At 39.6% G+C, this 16,529-nt stretch overlaps 1 protein-coding gene across 1 annotated transcript; it reads right to left on the bottom strand.

Annotated features, from left to right (window-relative positions):
- Positions 1–1,150: 1,150 nt before the first annotated feature.
- Positions 1,151–15,881, bottom strand: TES (testis derived transcript (3 LIM domains)). Its single transcript, XM_009866601.1, has 6 exons — positions 15,796–15,881; positions 7,742–7,994; positions 6,260–6,595; positions 3,494–3,709; positions 2,780–2,938; positions 1,151–1,459 (listed from the first exon to the last, which is right to left on the bottom strand). The coding sequence occupies exons 1-6, from the start codon at positions 15,879–15,881 to the stop codon at positions 1,268–1,270; spliced, it is 1,242 nt and encodes a 413-aa protein (XP_009864903.1). The 3' UTR covers positions 1,151–1,267.
- Positions 15,882–16,529: the final 648 nt, after the last annotated feature.

The raw sequence follows: 16,529 nt of genomic DNA, 5'->3' as shown, positions 1-16,529 counted from the left end.
CTAAATGGGATTCAACAAGAACAAAATTAGTAGACAACTCAAGTGAACAACACTGATTTTTATTTGTGTTAAAATACAGCCACCATAAAACTTAAAATAATTGAACATGACTTGCATAGGTGGGGTTTTGTTTTAATTATTCTATGTATTTATTGTTTAGGCCAAGGACTCTCCATTCACTGTTTGGCACAAACATAGGTAAAAAGTTTCATTGCAGATCTGTAATTCTTCAAAAAAAACCAAAATAAAGGAAGAACCACATATTTGGTTTATCTAGAAAGCAAAGCTAATACACAGCTGTAATTTCTTTCTTACTTTTCCACTCAAATACTAGAAGTCTCCCAGGAAAGACTTCTTTGTGCTTTGGTTAAGGACTTATGAATCAAAAGCCTAAGTATGATCCTTTTGCAGAATTACATTCTTGGAAACGCATACTGTATCGTGTGCCCCATCCCTCTGATAAAAGGCACAGTTTGAGAAGAACATTCATGAAAAAGAGAAGCTGGTTCTGAAAGGATAAGACCCCCTCTTATATTAACTACATCCCGACTTCCCTCCCTCCCCCCATCCCCAAAAAAATAAATCAAAAAAATTCAATCTGTAAAGGAACTTCAATAATCATAAAATGAAAACTTTTCCAGGTGTGAACAGCTGTAAGAAAGAAACGTGATCCAACACAGTTTTCTACTGGTGCAGTTATTTTACAAACTAGATGAGAGAATAGTCACCGTGTCTCAAGAACCCATGTGTCAACAACAAGCACGTGATTACAGGCAACTTTAAGCTTTTTTTTAAGTGAATAAAACTTATGTGGTGGTAAAGCTGATCATTTTGTCTAAAGTGCTTGACAAAAGCAGGGAAATCATAAAAAATGATAAATTAGCAAAATCAAAAGTAGGAGAGTTATGTTAATAAAAAATGGAGCATTTTCATTTTCTTCTTCCATTAGACAAGATGGAGCAAAAAGATCCTTCACAGTGAAGACCTCCCTTAAAGTGTATATAGCTCATAACACATTTTTTCTTGAATTTCTGGGATACAAGGTCTTTGATATAAGACTCAGAGGAACGACATTCCAAAAAGAGAAGGTATTATTACAGCTAAGAAATTAAGATTACATAGCAATTTTTAGTCATTAAAAAGAATCTTTGGGAGAATGCTCTTTAATACTTTCAGTAACTTTAAATGCTATGATACTGTGTATCTTACAGCAGAAATGCAAGAGCCTTTGGAACACAGTAGTGCTTGGTTCTGTGTGCATCTTCTCTTAAGACATCATCTTCTTCTTACATTCCACAGAGCAGAAGACCATCCCTTCCACTGGCATGAACTTCTGGCCAATTAGACACTTGCTACAACAGGAACACAAGAAGCATTCCTGTGTAGCGTGCCAGTTGAAGTTGTTGTATGTCACACGTTGTGCTTCTGGTTCTATAGCATTATGACAGCCTTGGCAGATCTGTTTGGAAAAAAAAATACACTTAAGTGAAGCACACACATCCTCTCTACAAGTCAACCAAAAGTTGGAACTTCTACACAATTTTGGAGAAGAGAGACAAGTGTTAAAAGAAGCCTTTGAAATAAGTCTCCGGCTTTCCATTTTCCTTGATATTTTAAAACAGAGTTTCCAATCAGAAGCAACTGAGGACACAAACTAAAATAATAAATTGCACACAAGAAGTTTGCTGCTGCTGGGACTATACTTAGACATCTGAAGAGATTAGTTACAAATCTTCCTGCGTATTTGCAGCCATAAAGCAATGCCAAAGAATAAAAGGTTACTTAAAATCCTTGAATGCAATTCATTTTAAAATCCGGCTGTCAAAAATTATCATTTAGATCTTAATGTTTAAGAGAAAAGAAAAAAACCCATAAACTCTTCTCCAAAAGCTAATTCTTCACACCTACCCTAGAAGATTAATCATAGAATCATAGAATGGCCTAAGCTGGAAGGGACCTTAGAGATCATTTTAATCCAGCCTCCCTGCCTCCAGGGACACCACCTCATGACTAGATCAGGCAACACATGGGGACCGAACGGGAATCGAACCCATTGTTAGCACCACGCTCAACTGACTGAGCTAACCAGCCCCTTATTAATTGCCAGCTAGAGATAACAGTTTTTCTCGCCATCATTTATACAAACAGTCAAGATGCACATTAGACTGAACTCTGGACTAATACCAAGTTAAGGGGTAGATAAGAGTAGCTCATCATCTCAGATTAGAGTTCCTAGCATGACCAGGAATCAAGAGCTACCATCCTTTCCCAACCTTCTAGCTTTATCCCATCAGTCACTCTCCTTTATAACTCATGTGGTTAGAAATACGAATAAACAAAAGTACCTACATGGAAGTTGCCATTCCAGACTTTTAGTAGACCAGTTAAAGTTGAATCCCACGGGTCACAATGACCTATGACTGGTGCAAACTAAACACTTCACACCATTTTTCACCTTTATAGACTTTACTCCTCCCGTTACAAAATCCTGCTTCATCACTGGCTGAGTTAAAGGTATTTTCAAAACAGTCTCCCCCTCCACCAGGAGCTTTTGTTCAAGTTTATGAATTGACAAAATACTTGTCTGCTTTAAAGTGTGGTTGTTGGTTTTTTTTGGTTTTTTTTTGTTTTTTTTCCAAAAGGGCAACAAGATGACTGACTTGAGCCTAAGCATTTATACCCTTCAGATACCTCTAGACAGGGAGAAAGCAAGAGTGTGAAGCTCCATAGATGTATGCTCTCTTCCTTCACAACATCAGCACATCTGTAAGGATCTTACCGCAGCGTGGTTCTTCATGTAGCAGCGTTTGCAGACTGGCTTCTCATTCACCATTACATAGATCTCCCCCGCCAAAACGCCGTCACAGTCAAAACAGCAGAAGTGTTTCAGATGCCAATTTTGACCTTCTGCTTGAGTATATTCGTTGCTGAATATTAGCTACGAGGAAGATATAAACAAATATATGCATCTGAATAGCATTTCTTTTAATAAAGCTAGCGTCAGGATGTTTTGTAATTTCTGAGGAGCTTCTGGCGATTCCACTGTTTCAAATTATTTCAGCAACAAAAATTAATATGTTCACTCATTTGATCGTTTCCCAAAACACTTAATGTCGTTTAAGACCCAGTAGATGCCAAAAGACACCAGGCAGGTTGCTCGCTGTTTGCTTCACAAGCCGTAATTTAGTAAGGCGCTCCCCCTAGTGTCCTTTATGAGGAAGCAACTGCACAACTGGAACTTTCTGGAAGAATTCACACTCGTGTATTACACCCTACATCCCTGTAAACAGCACAAAATCACCACCAAATCCAAAGCAAACTATAGATCTTCCTGAATGTGGAATGTCCATATCAGCTTCAGTTCCTTGCAGCTATGCTCAGCTAGATGAAAAGCACATCATCTCCCTGCACTGAAATATTTCATTTAAAATTACATTCATTTCTCAGGAGAGCAAACTCATGTGCTAAAACAAAGGACTAGGGTATTTCCTACCTCATCACATCCAGCACAGCGGGGTTTTTCACTATCACAGTAATGTCTTCCACAGTACAGGTTACCATTCTTCCAGAAATAGATCATGTCTACTAGAAGTTCACTGCAGGTGCAGCAGACAAAACAAGCTGGGTGCCACAATTTGTCATATCCAGCACGTTCTGCATAGACAGCTGGGTCACCTTCTTTCATGTTCAGTTTGCAGCAATAGCAGGACTGGAAATAGGTTATTACCAAGTTAAGTCATTGAAAAGGTACCTTTAGAGCAAATACACATGATCGATATATTTAACAAACCTCACCTTCCCAGGCTGAAAACAAAGCATTAGTTTACTCCTGTGATCAGACAGTTTCGTGACATGACACCACACTACAGGTTTAACTAAGCAATTCGAGATGGTGCATGTTTTGCTGACATAGCACTAGTGCTACTTTAATTATTACATTCTGCCATATTTACATCCTTGCAACTACAGTCCAGTTCTTAAAAAAACCGAACGGGCAAATAAAATTCACGTTATGTTCTATAAGCCTTGTGTACTCAAGTACATCAAAATGAGCCTCCATCAAAGCTAACCAACTGGACTACAACTAGAACACAAGACAAAAAAACCGCTTTACTTATAGGTCATTAGAACCTCAATCTGTATTTGCATCACCAGGGAGAAAAAAAACACAACAAACTGTGAATATTCCAAATTCAGTCTGATTAAAGCTGTGTTCTAGGGATGATAGTCACTCATGGCTGTTGTCCAATAGTCCGTGAACAGTGATCTTCGATAGGGAAAGTGATTCTGGAAAAGGGACTACAAAGTCCACGAACACTACAAATAGTTCCAAAAAGCTTACAGTCAGCCTTCGGTCCTACACCTGCTTACAGAGAAGGTTTTGTCATCGAGTCAAAAACCAGGTGGTTTATGTTACAGAAACAGTTTTCCCCTACAGTTTAATCACCATTTTGGCATTTCCTGCGCTCCAGTTGGTCTGTGCACTGGACTGAGCATCCTGGGAAGGTTTTCTCTATGATTCACATCACTACAAGCCCAGCCACAAATGGCTTTTGTAATTGTGCATAAGTATATATAGAAAAAACAAAGATACATATAAAGTGTCTTAGCTGTGAAGCACATGAATCAGATCCCCACATTTGTTTCATGCAAGCAATTTCATACAAAAGTAAATTTTTGAAACCTGAGGTTATAGCACAACCTGTCACAGAAATTATAAAATTGGTTGTGGATGTGGCATTGCTAGATTAATAGTTGGACTCTATCTTAAAGATCTTTTCCAACCTAATTCATTCTATGATTTTATGGAAAGGGAGGAAGAACAGCTTGGAACAAAATGAAGGAGAAACTAATGAAAGGGAAAGTGCAAATATAGGTGTATATAAAGCTTTTTGATTCTTCTTTCTACTTTAGACCTCATGTTCCAAGAGGCATCAATTGGAAGGTTTAGTAGTTGTACGGACCCAGATGCGGGCAAGATGATTCATTTACCTGGCATTTACAACATCCCCAGACTAGGTGCATAAAGAGATTTGCTTATTTACAAGATAAAAGTATGCTGAATATTGTCTTTTTTTTTTCCTGTTATTCAGCTTTCTGTCTTGGTGAAATTATTCTTTTCAACACAAAGGCAATTATTACAGGTATATTTACATTAATTGTGGAGACCTGTTTTTGTTCTGTTGGTTTGGGCGTTTTTTGTTTGCTTTCTTTTTAGATTAGGTTTAAAAGAATTGCAAGCCATTGCTGTAGCAAAACCTCATTTTTTGAGAGATTCTATTTACCACAGCTAAAGGAATACATGCTTTCAGGCTCAGTCTGAAAGACAGTGTAAAATAAAATTCAGAGAACAAAGATGCAGAACTAAGAGATAGGAAAAAGTGTAGACAAGAATGTCTTAATTAACATGGAGACAAGTAGTTTTTTGTACTCATGCATACAGTAGCAACACTTCTGGTAATCAAGTTAGAGGAACTTTTGTGACTCTGAAGTGAAGGTCTACTTTCACTAAGCTAATGTTACTTCACTAATTCTACCCTTATTTTGTATTCATAATTGGCAACTGAGACATGCACAGCAGAAGTCAGCAAGTCATATAAAAAATATTTTAAGGTTATAGTTTTAGAAATATCAATGAGACCTAGGTAATTTTATATATCTTTTTCACTGAGCTATTACAAGACAGGCATCAGATGCCAAAGAAAAAAAAAGATCAAAAAAGCATAGATCCGAATACAAAAAGGCAGCTAGTCAAAACAGCTGTTATACAGCTTGGCTTCTTGGATATGGGAGGGAGAAGCGTTACTTGATTATTTTAGTTTCATTTAATTTTAAATGCAGTTTGTCAAGTGGGTAATTTTGGTGCTCTTCCAAAAAAGAGAAGAAAACAGGCTTCTAAAATTAAACTAAACTCTTCAAGAGGAGAGAAGTGTAGCAATTAGTCCATAAGATGACACAATTTTGTTTATTATTGTTCTGCAGAAGTCGCCCTGCTACACTATATCTCCGAGCTAACATGTTTTTGCAAGAAGGATGAAAAGGTCACCTCGGAAGTTATTTGCTGCAATGAACTCAATACTGTTAGAAACCAGAGTTCCGTGCAAACATTCACAGCGTTTCCCAGATCTCCTTCTTTCTTTCCCTCCCCAGATTTTCTCCATTCCAAGTTAGCAAACAAGTTAATTGGGTTAAAACGACCAAAGAGAGTAAGTGTATGGTAATAAAACAACTTGTTTTATCTTTCCTTTCTTATACTTACATATTGAGATGCCTTTTGCTCTGGCGACTTGTCCTCCATCGCTCCTACAGCAGCTGAGGTGCCTCTGTCACCATTGTTCAAGTTATTCTTATCGGTAGCTCTTGTTTCCACCTCACCGGGGAGCTTGATGTCTCCGACGCCAAGTGCCTCGTTTTTGTACTTCTTCACAAATTGTTCCATCTGCTTAACTTCATTGGGGGAGAGCTCATGGCATTTAGACGGATCCTGATCATGAGCAGGCAGCTGCTTAGCCAACTGCTTCTTTCTGTACTGTGCGCCTTCAGAGCCAGCAACAGGCTGCTTCTCCTTTGGTAGCATCTGCATATACTGCCTAGCCTGAACCAGAGGGAATTAAGATATCAGATGCCACCTCAACTACAGACCCATCCTCTTAAGCCAACATGTGACTAAAATCATCTCTACTGTTGTTAGCGACAGGCAAATTTGTCAAAAACAAGGTTCTTTCCATAAACATAAAGCTCCCGAAACACAGTAGGTGGATATAAAATACAGCAGATACTCTGGGAAGAAGCCGAATAGTGCAAGAGACAGGCTTATTTTTCAACCTTTTACAACATGCAGAATAGAGTTATTACTTCTCAGAGTAAATAACATTTACACAGAAACTTGACTCTTCAAAGCTATCTAAAACTACTGATCATTAGTGTAGCTTTAAAAAGTAGAGGCTGAAATAGCCTGCCTGGGGCAGAGAGCCCATTGTAGGAAAAAATCCAGCTAAATAAAGAAAAAAACCCCCCAAAACTCTAGTAATAAAGCAAGGACAAGCCTAAAAATCAAAGTGGTAACTGTCAAGTACCAGTTGACTTAAATGTACAAGCTTTGATTAAATTCATGAAAAAGGATATTTTGCGAGGTAGTTCAGAGATAATATGATTCTGACACGGATCAAACAACTCTGCAGCACACTAAGTTAGCAATCAAAGTTTGAAAAGTGAAGCGAAATCCTCAGCAGGCTATCTAGCCTCTCATCTACTTCAGCTGAAAACACACTGGAAGAGATTTGCTCTTTTAGATGTCAACACTGACCTTGTTCTTACCATATACAGTAAAAGCCATACGCAAGACTGAGTGTTCCCCTTAACTTTAAACAATGACATAAATTGTCATGGGATAGGGTTGGGGCTTTTTTTGCTTTTAAGCCCACACTCCATGCAAATTTTTCAAGCTTAAAAGAAAAGAGGCAAGTTAGAGAAACCAGACTGCGGGCCTTAGCAAATTAGGCTTAATCCTATCTATTAAAAAACACCTCATCTCCCTAGTTCTCAAAGCATCCAAATAGACAAGCATCCATATCTGCAAGAGGATAGAAGCAAGACTCATTAAAGCAGCATCATGTTTTCAGTTTTGAGGAGGAAGAAAACAAGAATACAACAGGCAACTTTATCCTTCTGGTGAGATCCACTTCTCTATCCCCCATCAGCTCCTGCCTTGAACACGACAAAAGAAGCAAGTCGGACTTACGAGTGTCTGATTCTGAACAGGAGGAGCCCACTCAAAAGTTACAGTATTGATGGACACGTTCTTCTTGGCTGGCACTGGATTAGTCAGTATCATTACATTGCGTTTGTACATGGGAATGCCATCATTCTTGAGCTTTGCAATAAGGGTCGTGTATTTCGTATCTTCAAAGAGTTTCCCCACTTTCCGATCTTCCTCGTTGCTTGTGAGGACATCATGCTCTTCCATGCCACATTTGCAGTTGCGACATATTTTTCTGAAATTTATGGAAACAGCAACAAAGTTACAGTCTCAGCTGAAAATTGTGTCTCACCAGCTGCATACACATCATCGCTGGGAACCCAAACCCTTGTTTTCAGTGCTTTGATTAGGGAATATACAAGTTACTCTGCAATACATCAAACACCTCTTGAAGATATTATTTATTTCTCCTGTTGTATTGTGATCAGACAGATATCAGTCAACTACACTAATGCATTTTAAATAAGATGCTTTATCATTCTTTCAGTTACACCTCGGTACTGGTCACACATGTACACGTCCACTATCACCCACCTACCAGATTTATTATGGGTAGTCACCCATAAATAAACCTAAATGCATGAACATGATCCCTCCAGCAATAATTTATTTAGACATTTAGGTTTTTGTGTTCTCTTTATACTCAAAATTACACACACTATACTGTTTTCTTCATATGAATTTCACTGTGTGCATGATATTCGGTTATCACAGGGTTGCTGTCAAGTAGAGATAAGTACTTCCTAGAAAAGAAAAAAAATATGCATGTAGCCAAGTGTAATTACACCAAGCATGTAAAAGAAGATGAAACAAAAGTGGAAGTCTTGTATGGACAAAGCCTTTTGAAAAGTTCTGAACCAAGTCAGAGGTACTCTGACACACAGCATACAGAGAATTTTCACAGATAACATCCTTAAAAGGTAGGGGGCTTTACTTAGATACAGTCTTCTTTCATATAGAACATATTTGAACTCCTTTGATTAAGAGATATTAGATAGCAATTTATTACCTCAAGCATATATTCACACATAATAAACAGAACCTTGGATTAGACAAGCTAATTTACTAAGGGCTTCCCCAGAGCTTCGGTTCAAAGCAGTCAGCCAGAGCATATGGAAATTAGTCAAGTTGGATATTAACTAAAGGTTCCTTGTATAGCCTAAGAAAAGAGATTAACCTTCTGGATCTCTAGTTTGAAGAGGAATGAGTAATAATTTACCCCATTATTTACTCTTCACATAGTGAATGGCATAAAACTACTACCTAGAAAATGCTTCTCAGTCCTGCTTGTGAGAACATAAACTCTAGAAAGCAAGGTGCAGAAGAATGTTGAACACTTGATACATATTTTAAAAGCACCTAGCAGGTACACAACAAGAACATGCCATGATTACAGCAGGCCCATTAGGTGATGGGAAAGTAAGGAAGACGACACACATATAACTGGTCATGTGAAGCAATGCAGAGTCAGTCACAAAGATACAAGCTACCACACACATAGCAGCTTACAACATGGGGTACTATCATCTCAGTGTGTGATGGATGCTGCCCAGGTTATGTGATTATACAGCAACCGTAAGTTATGGTAACCCACTCCAAATAAAAATAGCTAACAGCAATAGAAATGAGTCACTTTAAAAGCAATGAACAGAATAAGAATGTTAAGTAGACTCCACTTTGCAGCACATAAAAATCTAAAGAGATCAAAAATTAAATCGTAGGCTGCCTGACAGCTTTCGTGGTTTCCAACTCATTTCCTCAATAGCAAAGATGCACAGAACTTCAAAGCTGATACTTCTTTGGATACCTAGTAAACACTAAGCACTTCACAATCTCCCAGTTTACCAAGGCATTCGAGCATAAACTAGCATTGCCCCTTAAGCCTAGATGCTGTACTATGAATCTCAAACACTCCCAACATAAAATTTTGCAAGATCTTCAAGCATCAAGTCCACATGAGTACTTTACCTAGCTAATACTTAGGGACTATTTGACATACTAATAAAGCAATATACATCCACTCTGTTCATCTTCTAAGGCTTGTATATGATTATACCTTATGATCAACTCTCAATCATGTCTTCTTTGAGATCTAATACAAGGTGACAGAATCAGACCTTACTTTTTGCAGGTTTAGCTCCTTATTATATCATGACCATCATACAGCTATATGCCCCACGGTATACATGCAACTTGAATTTCAGCAGTTAGTTCATCTGAAAAATAGCTTATCAGATATTTTCTTCACTTTTTCAAGTTAAGTCTTTAGAACAATAAGCCTCAGTTTTAGCCTTGCCTCTTGACAGGATATGATCTAACAATGTTGGGGAACAAATAGACATTCTGAGGTAACACGCACTGACTTGTGCAGGTAAAGTATAGTCTGGCTGCCCAGAATTGCTCTGCTAGAAAAATAGAACTCAGTACGAACAATTCATACTATTGTACTGCCTGCAGTTTGTGCAGCTCTTCCCGGGCTGTACAGCATCCAACTACAGTGAAGCAGCATCAGCAGCCTGCAGAGACCAGACCAGTAAGCTGTGGTGGAATTCTTCTCCTGAGACCTTCACACATGCTGGAAGCGCCACAAGAGCACCTTATTTTTGCTCACGCTGCATCATGAAATTGCGTACCTATTTTCTAGCAGTGTGCTCTCAGAACACAGAACAGCCTTGCAGAACAGAATGTGGAACTAACAACAACCTGACATAGTTGCTTTTATCATCCTCGGTCCCATCCTGAAAGCTTAACACATTTCACTAGTTTCTGTATCTGTGAGATATTTTCTGTTGTCCTGACAAATAGACAAACAGATAGTCACAAAGAGGAAAGCATACAACTTGTCCTCAGGTCCTTCTTGGGTCCGACTGCAAAAAACAGCATAGAACTCCTGTGCTTTATACTTGCACTGAAAAAAGAATGAAATACTCGCTAATCTGTCAACTCAGACTTCCTTAAATTAAGAATCTGACTGTGAACATTCCAGTCTAACATTATCTCCTTGCTCTTTAAAGATCAAACGAAAGACTTTTTGCCTACATGGAGTTTGCAAGAAGCTGTTACTGGGGTTTGTTACAAAATTACAAATGTAGTGGCCCTGGCATTAGAAAACAATACAGACAACTGGAGAATGCTCAGTCACAAACGATGTCTCAAAAGTCAAGGCAAAATCCCAGAGGCTGTTGCCATATCCCCTGCTCCCCAGGACCTCATCCACATGAAGATGCCTGTACACTGCTAACAGACAGAAAAATATTGCCTGTCCTGATTTATAAACCCTTGTCTTGAATAATTTCCACTCGATATTTACACACGTAACTCTTCCTGCATAGTACTGTTTACAATTTGGTCATACCATACATATGCTGTTGTATATGTATAGACCTAACTATCTCCTTTGGCTCTATTAAGATAACAATCAGTGAAAATTTCTTATTCCCTTCATCTGCATTGCCAGAAAGATTTTCCCTTCATTTGAGGACACTCAGCAAGATCCATACTGACAGTGGTATTAATGACTCCCACTCGTATGCTCACAGCTCTCGGGACTTCAGCAAAGGAGAAAAATGTTCCTCCACTCAAATCTGGTAAGCAGATTCCATTCCCTTTCCCAGTCTGGTGAATGCTCATGTCCTGGGTTTCTACTGGCAGCAAGGATTAAAGATTTCCAGTTCCTCCTCCAAAACCAAATGTTAACCATCCTCCTCCTTCTCTGGATTTTGCTGTATGAAGCAAAGAGTAATTTGGATCACAACTCCTCCTGCGCTGGCTTTGCAGTGGCTCCTAGTGACAGGAGGAGGCAGCTGCGAGTACAGAGGAGCCCTTAACCAATTTCTGACAAGTCTTGAACCTTTTGCCCTTCAGACAGAAACAGTAACTTCTCCCCATGACTCCTTCTGTTATGTTTTCTTGCACCTAATTGCAAATGCTTTGAACTGTGCCTCAGTACTTGCCTGACAGTCTTAGTATCAGAAAGTGTTAAAGCCAACTTAAGGCTCTCCCTGCCTTCCAGGGATTGTATCTACGCAGAGAAGCCAGATGCTGAAAATGGTTGTTCCCAAGCTTAAGATACTTGTCTCCAGAAGTATTTAAACATCTTGGCAAGCCACACCGGAGACAATTACCACTTTCTGGTATATACATGACCAAGATAAATCAGAACCTTCTCTCCTGCTTTTAGCAACTTCTGACTCCTGTCTCGCACTTCCCTCTAGTGGGAAACATATTCCCAAAGAGCAAACACATCTCCGAGAAGCAGTCTCCTGGAGTTAGCCTGCTCTGCCAGTTTTGTGGAACTGAGAAGACCCTGCCTGCAGCTGCTACACTTGGATTCAAGCATGATTCTGAGGACAATTTTAAAAGAAAGAAAGGTATTAACACACTAAGATAAAGCAGGTAGTCGTTCACCATTCAGCTATGCTTGTACATGGTGGTTCTCATTGTACTTACTCTGTGTTCCGCTCACAATGCGGAGGAACAAATTTTACTAAGGGCTATATTAACCACCATTTCTGTACTAATCAAATTAACAGTCTTGCTTCCATATAAACACAGAATCACAGAATTTTTGAGCCTGGAAAAGACCTCTGAGATCAACAAGTCCAGCTTATGATCCAGCCAACACCATCACATCAGCCAGACCAGGGCACTAAGGGCCCCACCCAGCCTCTCCTTAAACACCTCCAGGGACGGTGACTCCATCACTTCCCCGGGCAGTGCATCCCAGTGCCTGAGCACCCTCTCCGTGAGCAAGAGCTTCCTGAGATCCAACCTAAACCTTCCCTGACGTAGTTTCAGGCCGTGCCCTCTCATCCTGTCACTGGTTGCCCGGGAGAAGAGCCCAACCCCCACCTGACTGCACCCTCCCTTCAGGCAGCTGTAGAGAGTGATGAGGTCCCCCCTGAGTCTCCTCTTCTCCAGGCTGAACACCCCCAGCTCCCTCAGCCTCTCCTCACAGGACTTTCCCTCCAGTCCCTTCCCCAGCCTCGTTGCTCTCCTCTGGACCCGCTCCAGCCCCTCAAGGTCTTTCTTGCAGTGAGGGGCCCAGACCTGCACAGAGGGCTCCAGGGGAGGCCTCACCAGTGCTGAGCACAGGGGCACAATTACCCCACACACTGTTGCAAGAATTATAGCACAAAGTACTTAAAGAGCACTTGCCACCCTGGAAGAGGTATTTTTTCCAAACACTTCCAGCATGGAGAAGAGCTTTTCTGCTTAAAACTTACCACCAGACAGATACACTTGCATTTTTCACATGCACTTTCCAGCCTGATCCCCACAGACTGGATTGAGGCTCTTTTGTACTGAAAAGAAGTACCAGAAGAAATCACAACTTAGCTTTCTGAGGCATATCAAGAGTTTTCAGGCGTCAAACCAAGAATTAGGTGATCTGCCGAACCTCCTCAGCTCCACCCAGGAGAGGGCAGTGTCACCCTTGCACAGACCACAGCAAGGATCGCAGCCTGCAAACACAACTGCTGCCTTGCTTGCTGTACTCCACCTGGCTCCTAAAGAGGTAGCTTTCTTCATGATGCCTCTACAGTGCTGCGATTTGGATTTGTAGCTAAATCAGCCTTGATAGCGCCTGCTGGTGCTGAGCGCTCCTGGCACAGTGTCAAGGCTTTCTCTTTTTGGTATTCCAGCCCCACCTCAGCACATAAGGGATACTTCATACTATACATTGTCACAGTCAGCACTAAGACCTCCCCACCATCCATCACCCATTAAACTGACTTCATTTTGACACGAGTTTTCTCATATTTGTTCCTTTTTTGTCTCCCCCATCCCCGCTGTGAGGGTGCTTGGCTGCTGGCTGGGGTCAACCCATTGCATTTGTTATTTACAGCACGCAACAGTTTCTTTACAATCTCTACTTCAACATCTATCTTCTACAGGTGAGTAATACTGAAATTAGCAAATGAAATTTGTGCTGATTTTGATCATTCATGTTATAAAGACAATATCCTGTCCACTTGCAGTAGCTCTGCTAGAAAAACAGGTATTTCCTAATCCATTCCTGAATTACTTTGATGGTTAACTTTTCAGCTGTTTCAGATGTGCGTGCCATATTCACCTGCTTCTCAAACTACTTCCAGCCACCTTATTTACCTAGTCTATCCTATACAGATTTGATTTCCAAGTTAAATCTTAATCTTAACTAAACACTCACTGGTTTTACATCCTTTTCTTACTTGCTATTTAACCTACTGATGCCCAGAAGCCCTTGCTTTCTAGGAGAGACAGTGCTCTGTTGAGCTACGTATTCAGGACCTGGCACAACGATTTTAAAGAGTGTTATGCCTATAAAGAAAAACACAGACAAAAACCTTCAGATACACAAACAAAAGCAGACACATTCTAACTTGGCAATCATGCTACTATGTGACTAAACCACTTCAGACATTTTATTTCTTTTTATCCCAAATTGTTCCCTGTTAAAGATTAAGCTAAGAATTAGATCTAGCAATGTGAACTAAGCAAAAAGGGACAAAAAGAAAGAGCAGACAAAAATGTAACCAGACTAATCTTTCTTTTTTTGACTCCTGCATTTGCCATTACCTCATCTATCACACTGACCATGAACAAAGGGTTTTCTCTCAAAGTGAGAAGTAACAATTTCTCATTTAATTACAGAGAAACAACAGTATTTATTCCTGACTTTTTAAAATTCCTTTTTGTTGAACTACCTACACACATTAACAGTGTTCTGTTTTATTTTACTAGTACCTGTACATGAGTTCCCTCAGTGACTGACGGTGTACTGAGTCTTTTCATAAATTAATAATTTCTTTTATCTTTAGATGACCAAGTTAATTTATTAGTGTATTCCCATTTCTTGCTCTATGTCATTATTTTTAAGTTGTTTCTATAGCTACATATTACAGACAGCCAAGAAGCTACATCCTCATCAAATTACAGCAAGTTTTTCTGTGGTCTCTTTGGTTATTTTCTAAACTGAGTATCAGCTGCAGTCAAACAGTTGAGCAACGACGTAAAACCTCCTAGGCCTTACCTGCACCTGATGCCACTACAGCCGGGATGTAAACACTACATTAAAACACTCCACAAACGCAAACCCTACTGCAGATACAGTTATGATTGCAACTAAGCAGCATCGGTCAAGTGTAATTGCTTCCATTGCTAACATGTTCTAGTGCTACTAACATTTATTTTTATGTCCAGGCTGTTCTGTTTGAGGGGGATTAAAAAAAATACAAAAAAACCCCAAAACAAAACCACAAAATAAAAAACCCACAACACAAAACCCTCACAAACCAACCAAACAAAAAAAAACTACCTTGAAAAAAACCTCATCAGAACTACTAAGCTGCATCTGAAAGCACAGCCAGTATAATCAGTGAAATGAGTTAGCTATATATATATATACACACATTAAGAGATATATATACATCTTGTTTCACTAAAACAAGAAAGGTTTTAACGAAATACAAAGTTTCTGCAGAAGTAATGGCACAGACCACAGCATAGACGACTTATACTACTATCATTAACTCTATTGGTTTAGGAACACTGTATCATCCAAAGCCAAGTACCATCTAGCTTGTTTGTATTATGTCACCTCTCTCTCTTCTAAATCATTCAGAGACGTATATATCTTTTCAATGTAGATAAGATAATTCAACCTAACGTCTCAGACTAAAGTTTACATATTTGGTCAGGAGCTGAGAAAGTATTTCATTACTGAGATAAACTCCACTTCTTCCCTGTCACATCTCTTACTGCAGGGATAGAGAAGTTTTGACAAACCTACTTCAACTGTTTACTAAGCTAAAGCAAATGCTTCACTAGAAGTACCACTGACTTCGGTACAGATGAAATGTTCATGATTACATTCTTAAACACCCTGTTGTAACACAGCTGAGAAGCCCTGGCCCTGAACTTAGACACAGCTTCTTTAAAGCATCTGCATAGTTTAACTGAAAGAGAGAACAAAAGCAATTACTTACACACTTGCATACATGTGCCAAGATGTGCAATGCCAAGTTACAGCTTCAGAGACATCTGGTGCCACTTACCTCCAGAAGTGAAGCTCAAATCCTTCACACTTGTCCTTGCATTTTAAGCAGGGGGCACCAAATCCCTCCTCGTGGCCCAAGCCCATCTGCGTAGAGAGCAAGATGATTGCAGTCAGCTTCAAGAAATATACTGCATGAATTGATCTTACTGCTGCCTTTATAATCCACATCCACAACTAAAACAAAAGATTAAGCATTTGACTAAGTTGATAACAGGACGGTATTTTGGGGTCCACTCACCTTTCTACTATACCTACATAAGTGACGGTGCTTGCACAAGCCCATTCATAGCACTGGGTTAGCAGACAGTTAGCCTCAGCCAAAATCAATTATTTTTCTGGTGACTTGTCTCCCCAGCCCAGCTTGCTCTGCAAGCTTCACAGCAGGGAAAAATCTGCTTCTTTGCAGCCCTTCCTTGGGTCTGTGTCCATGAAACCAAAGCGAGTAAGGCCAAAGTAACTCAAGTCAAAGGACATTTGATCCAGCTATCAGGACAGAGCTATTTGCAGCATACAACTTGACAAAATACAGGATATAAAAACAATAAGCAGGTCCTACACTCACATACACTAACCTGAACATCTAATAGAAATAAAGAAAACATCTAAATGATAGTCTAATATTCCTGAGTATACTTGAGACTACTCTGATAGTGACTGAAAGCAGAACATACCCCTTACAATTATGTTTCAGCTGGACTAATACCAGCTTACTCTCCAAGGAGAAAGAGAAAC

Source organism: Apaloderma vittatum, unplaced genomic scaffold (assembly GCF_000703405.1).
Source record: "Apaloderma vittatum isolate BGI_N311 unplaced genomic scaffold, ASM70340v1 scaffold9173, whole genome shotgun sequence".
Classification (NCBI taxonomy): domain Eukaryota; kingdom Metazoa; phylum Chordata; class Aves; order Trogoniformes; family Trogonidae; genus Apaloderma; species Apaloderma vittatum.
This window is presented reverse-complemented; position numbering and strand designations above follow the sequence as displayed.

Excerpts from the sequence above, each read along its gene's own strand:
- TES (XM_009866601.1), bottom strand. The coding sequence starts at position 15,881 with ATGGGCTTGGGCCACGAGGAGGGATTTGGTGCCCCCTGCTTAAAATGC. Across the intron at positions 3,710-6,259 it reads AGCAAAAGGCATCTCAATAT|TCCTGCTATTGCTGCAAACT; the intron begins GTAAGTATAAGA and ends ACCTATTTCCAG. Across the intron at positions 1,460-2,779 it reads ACATGAAGAACCACGCTGCG|ATCTGCCAAGGCTGTCATAA; the intron begins GTAAGATCCTTA and ends TTTTCCAAACAG.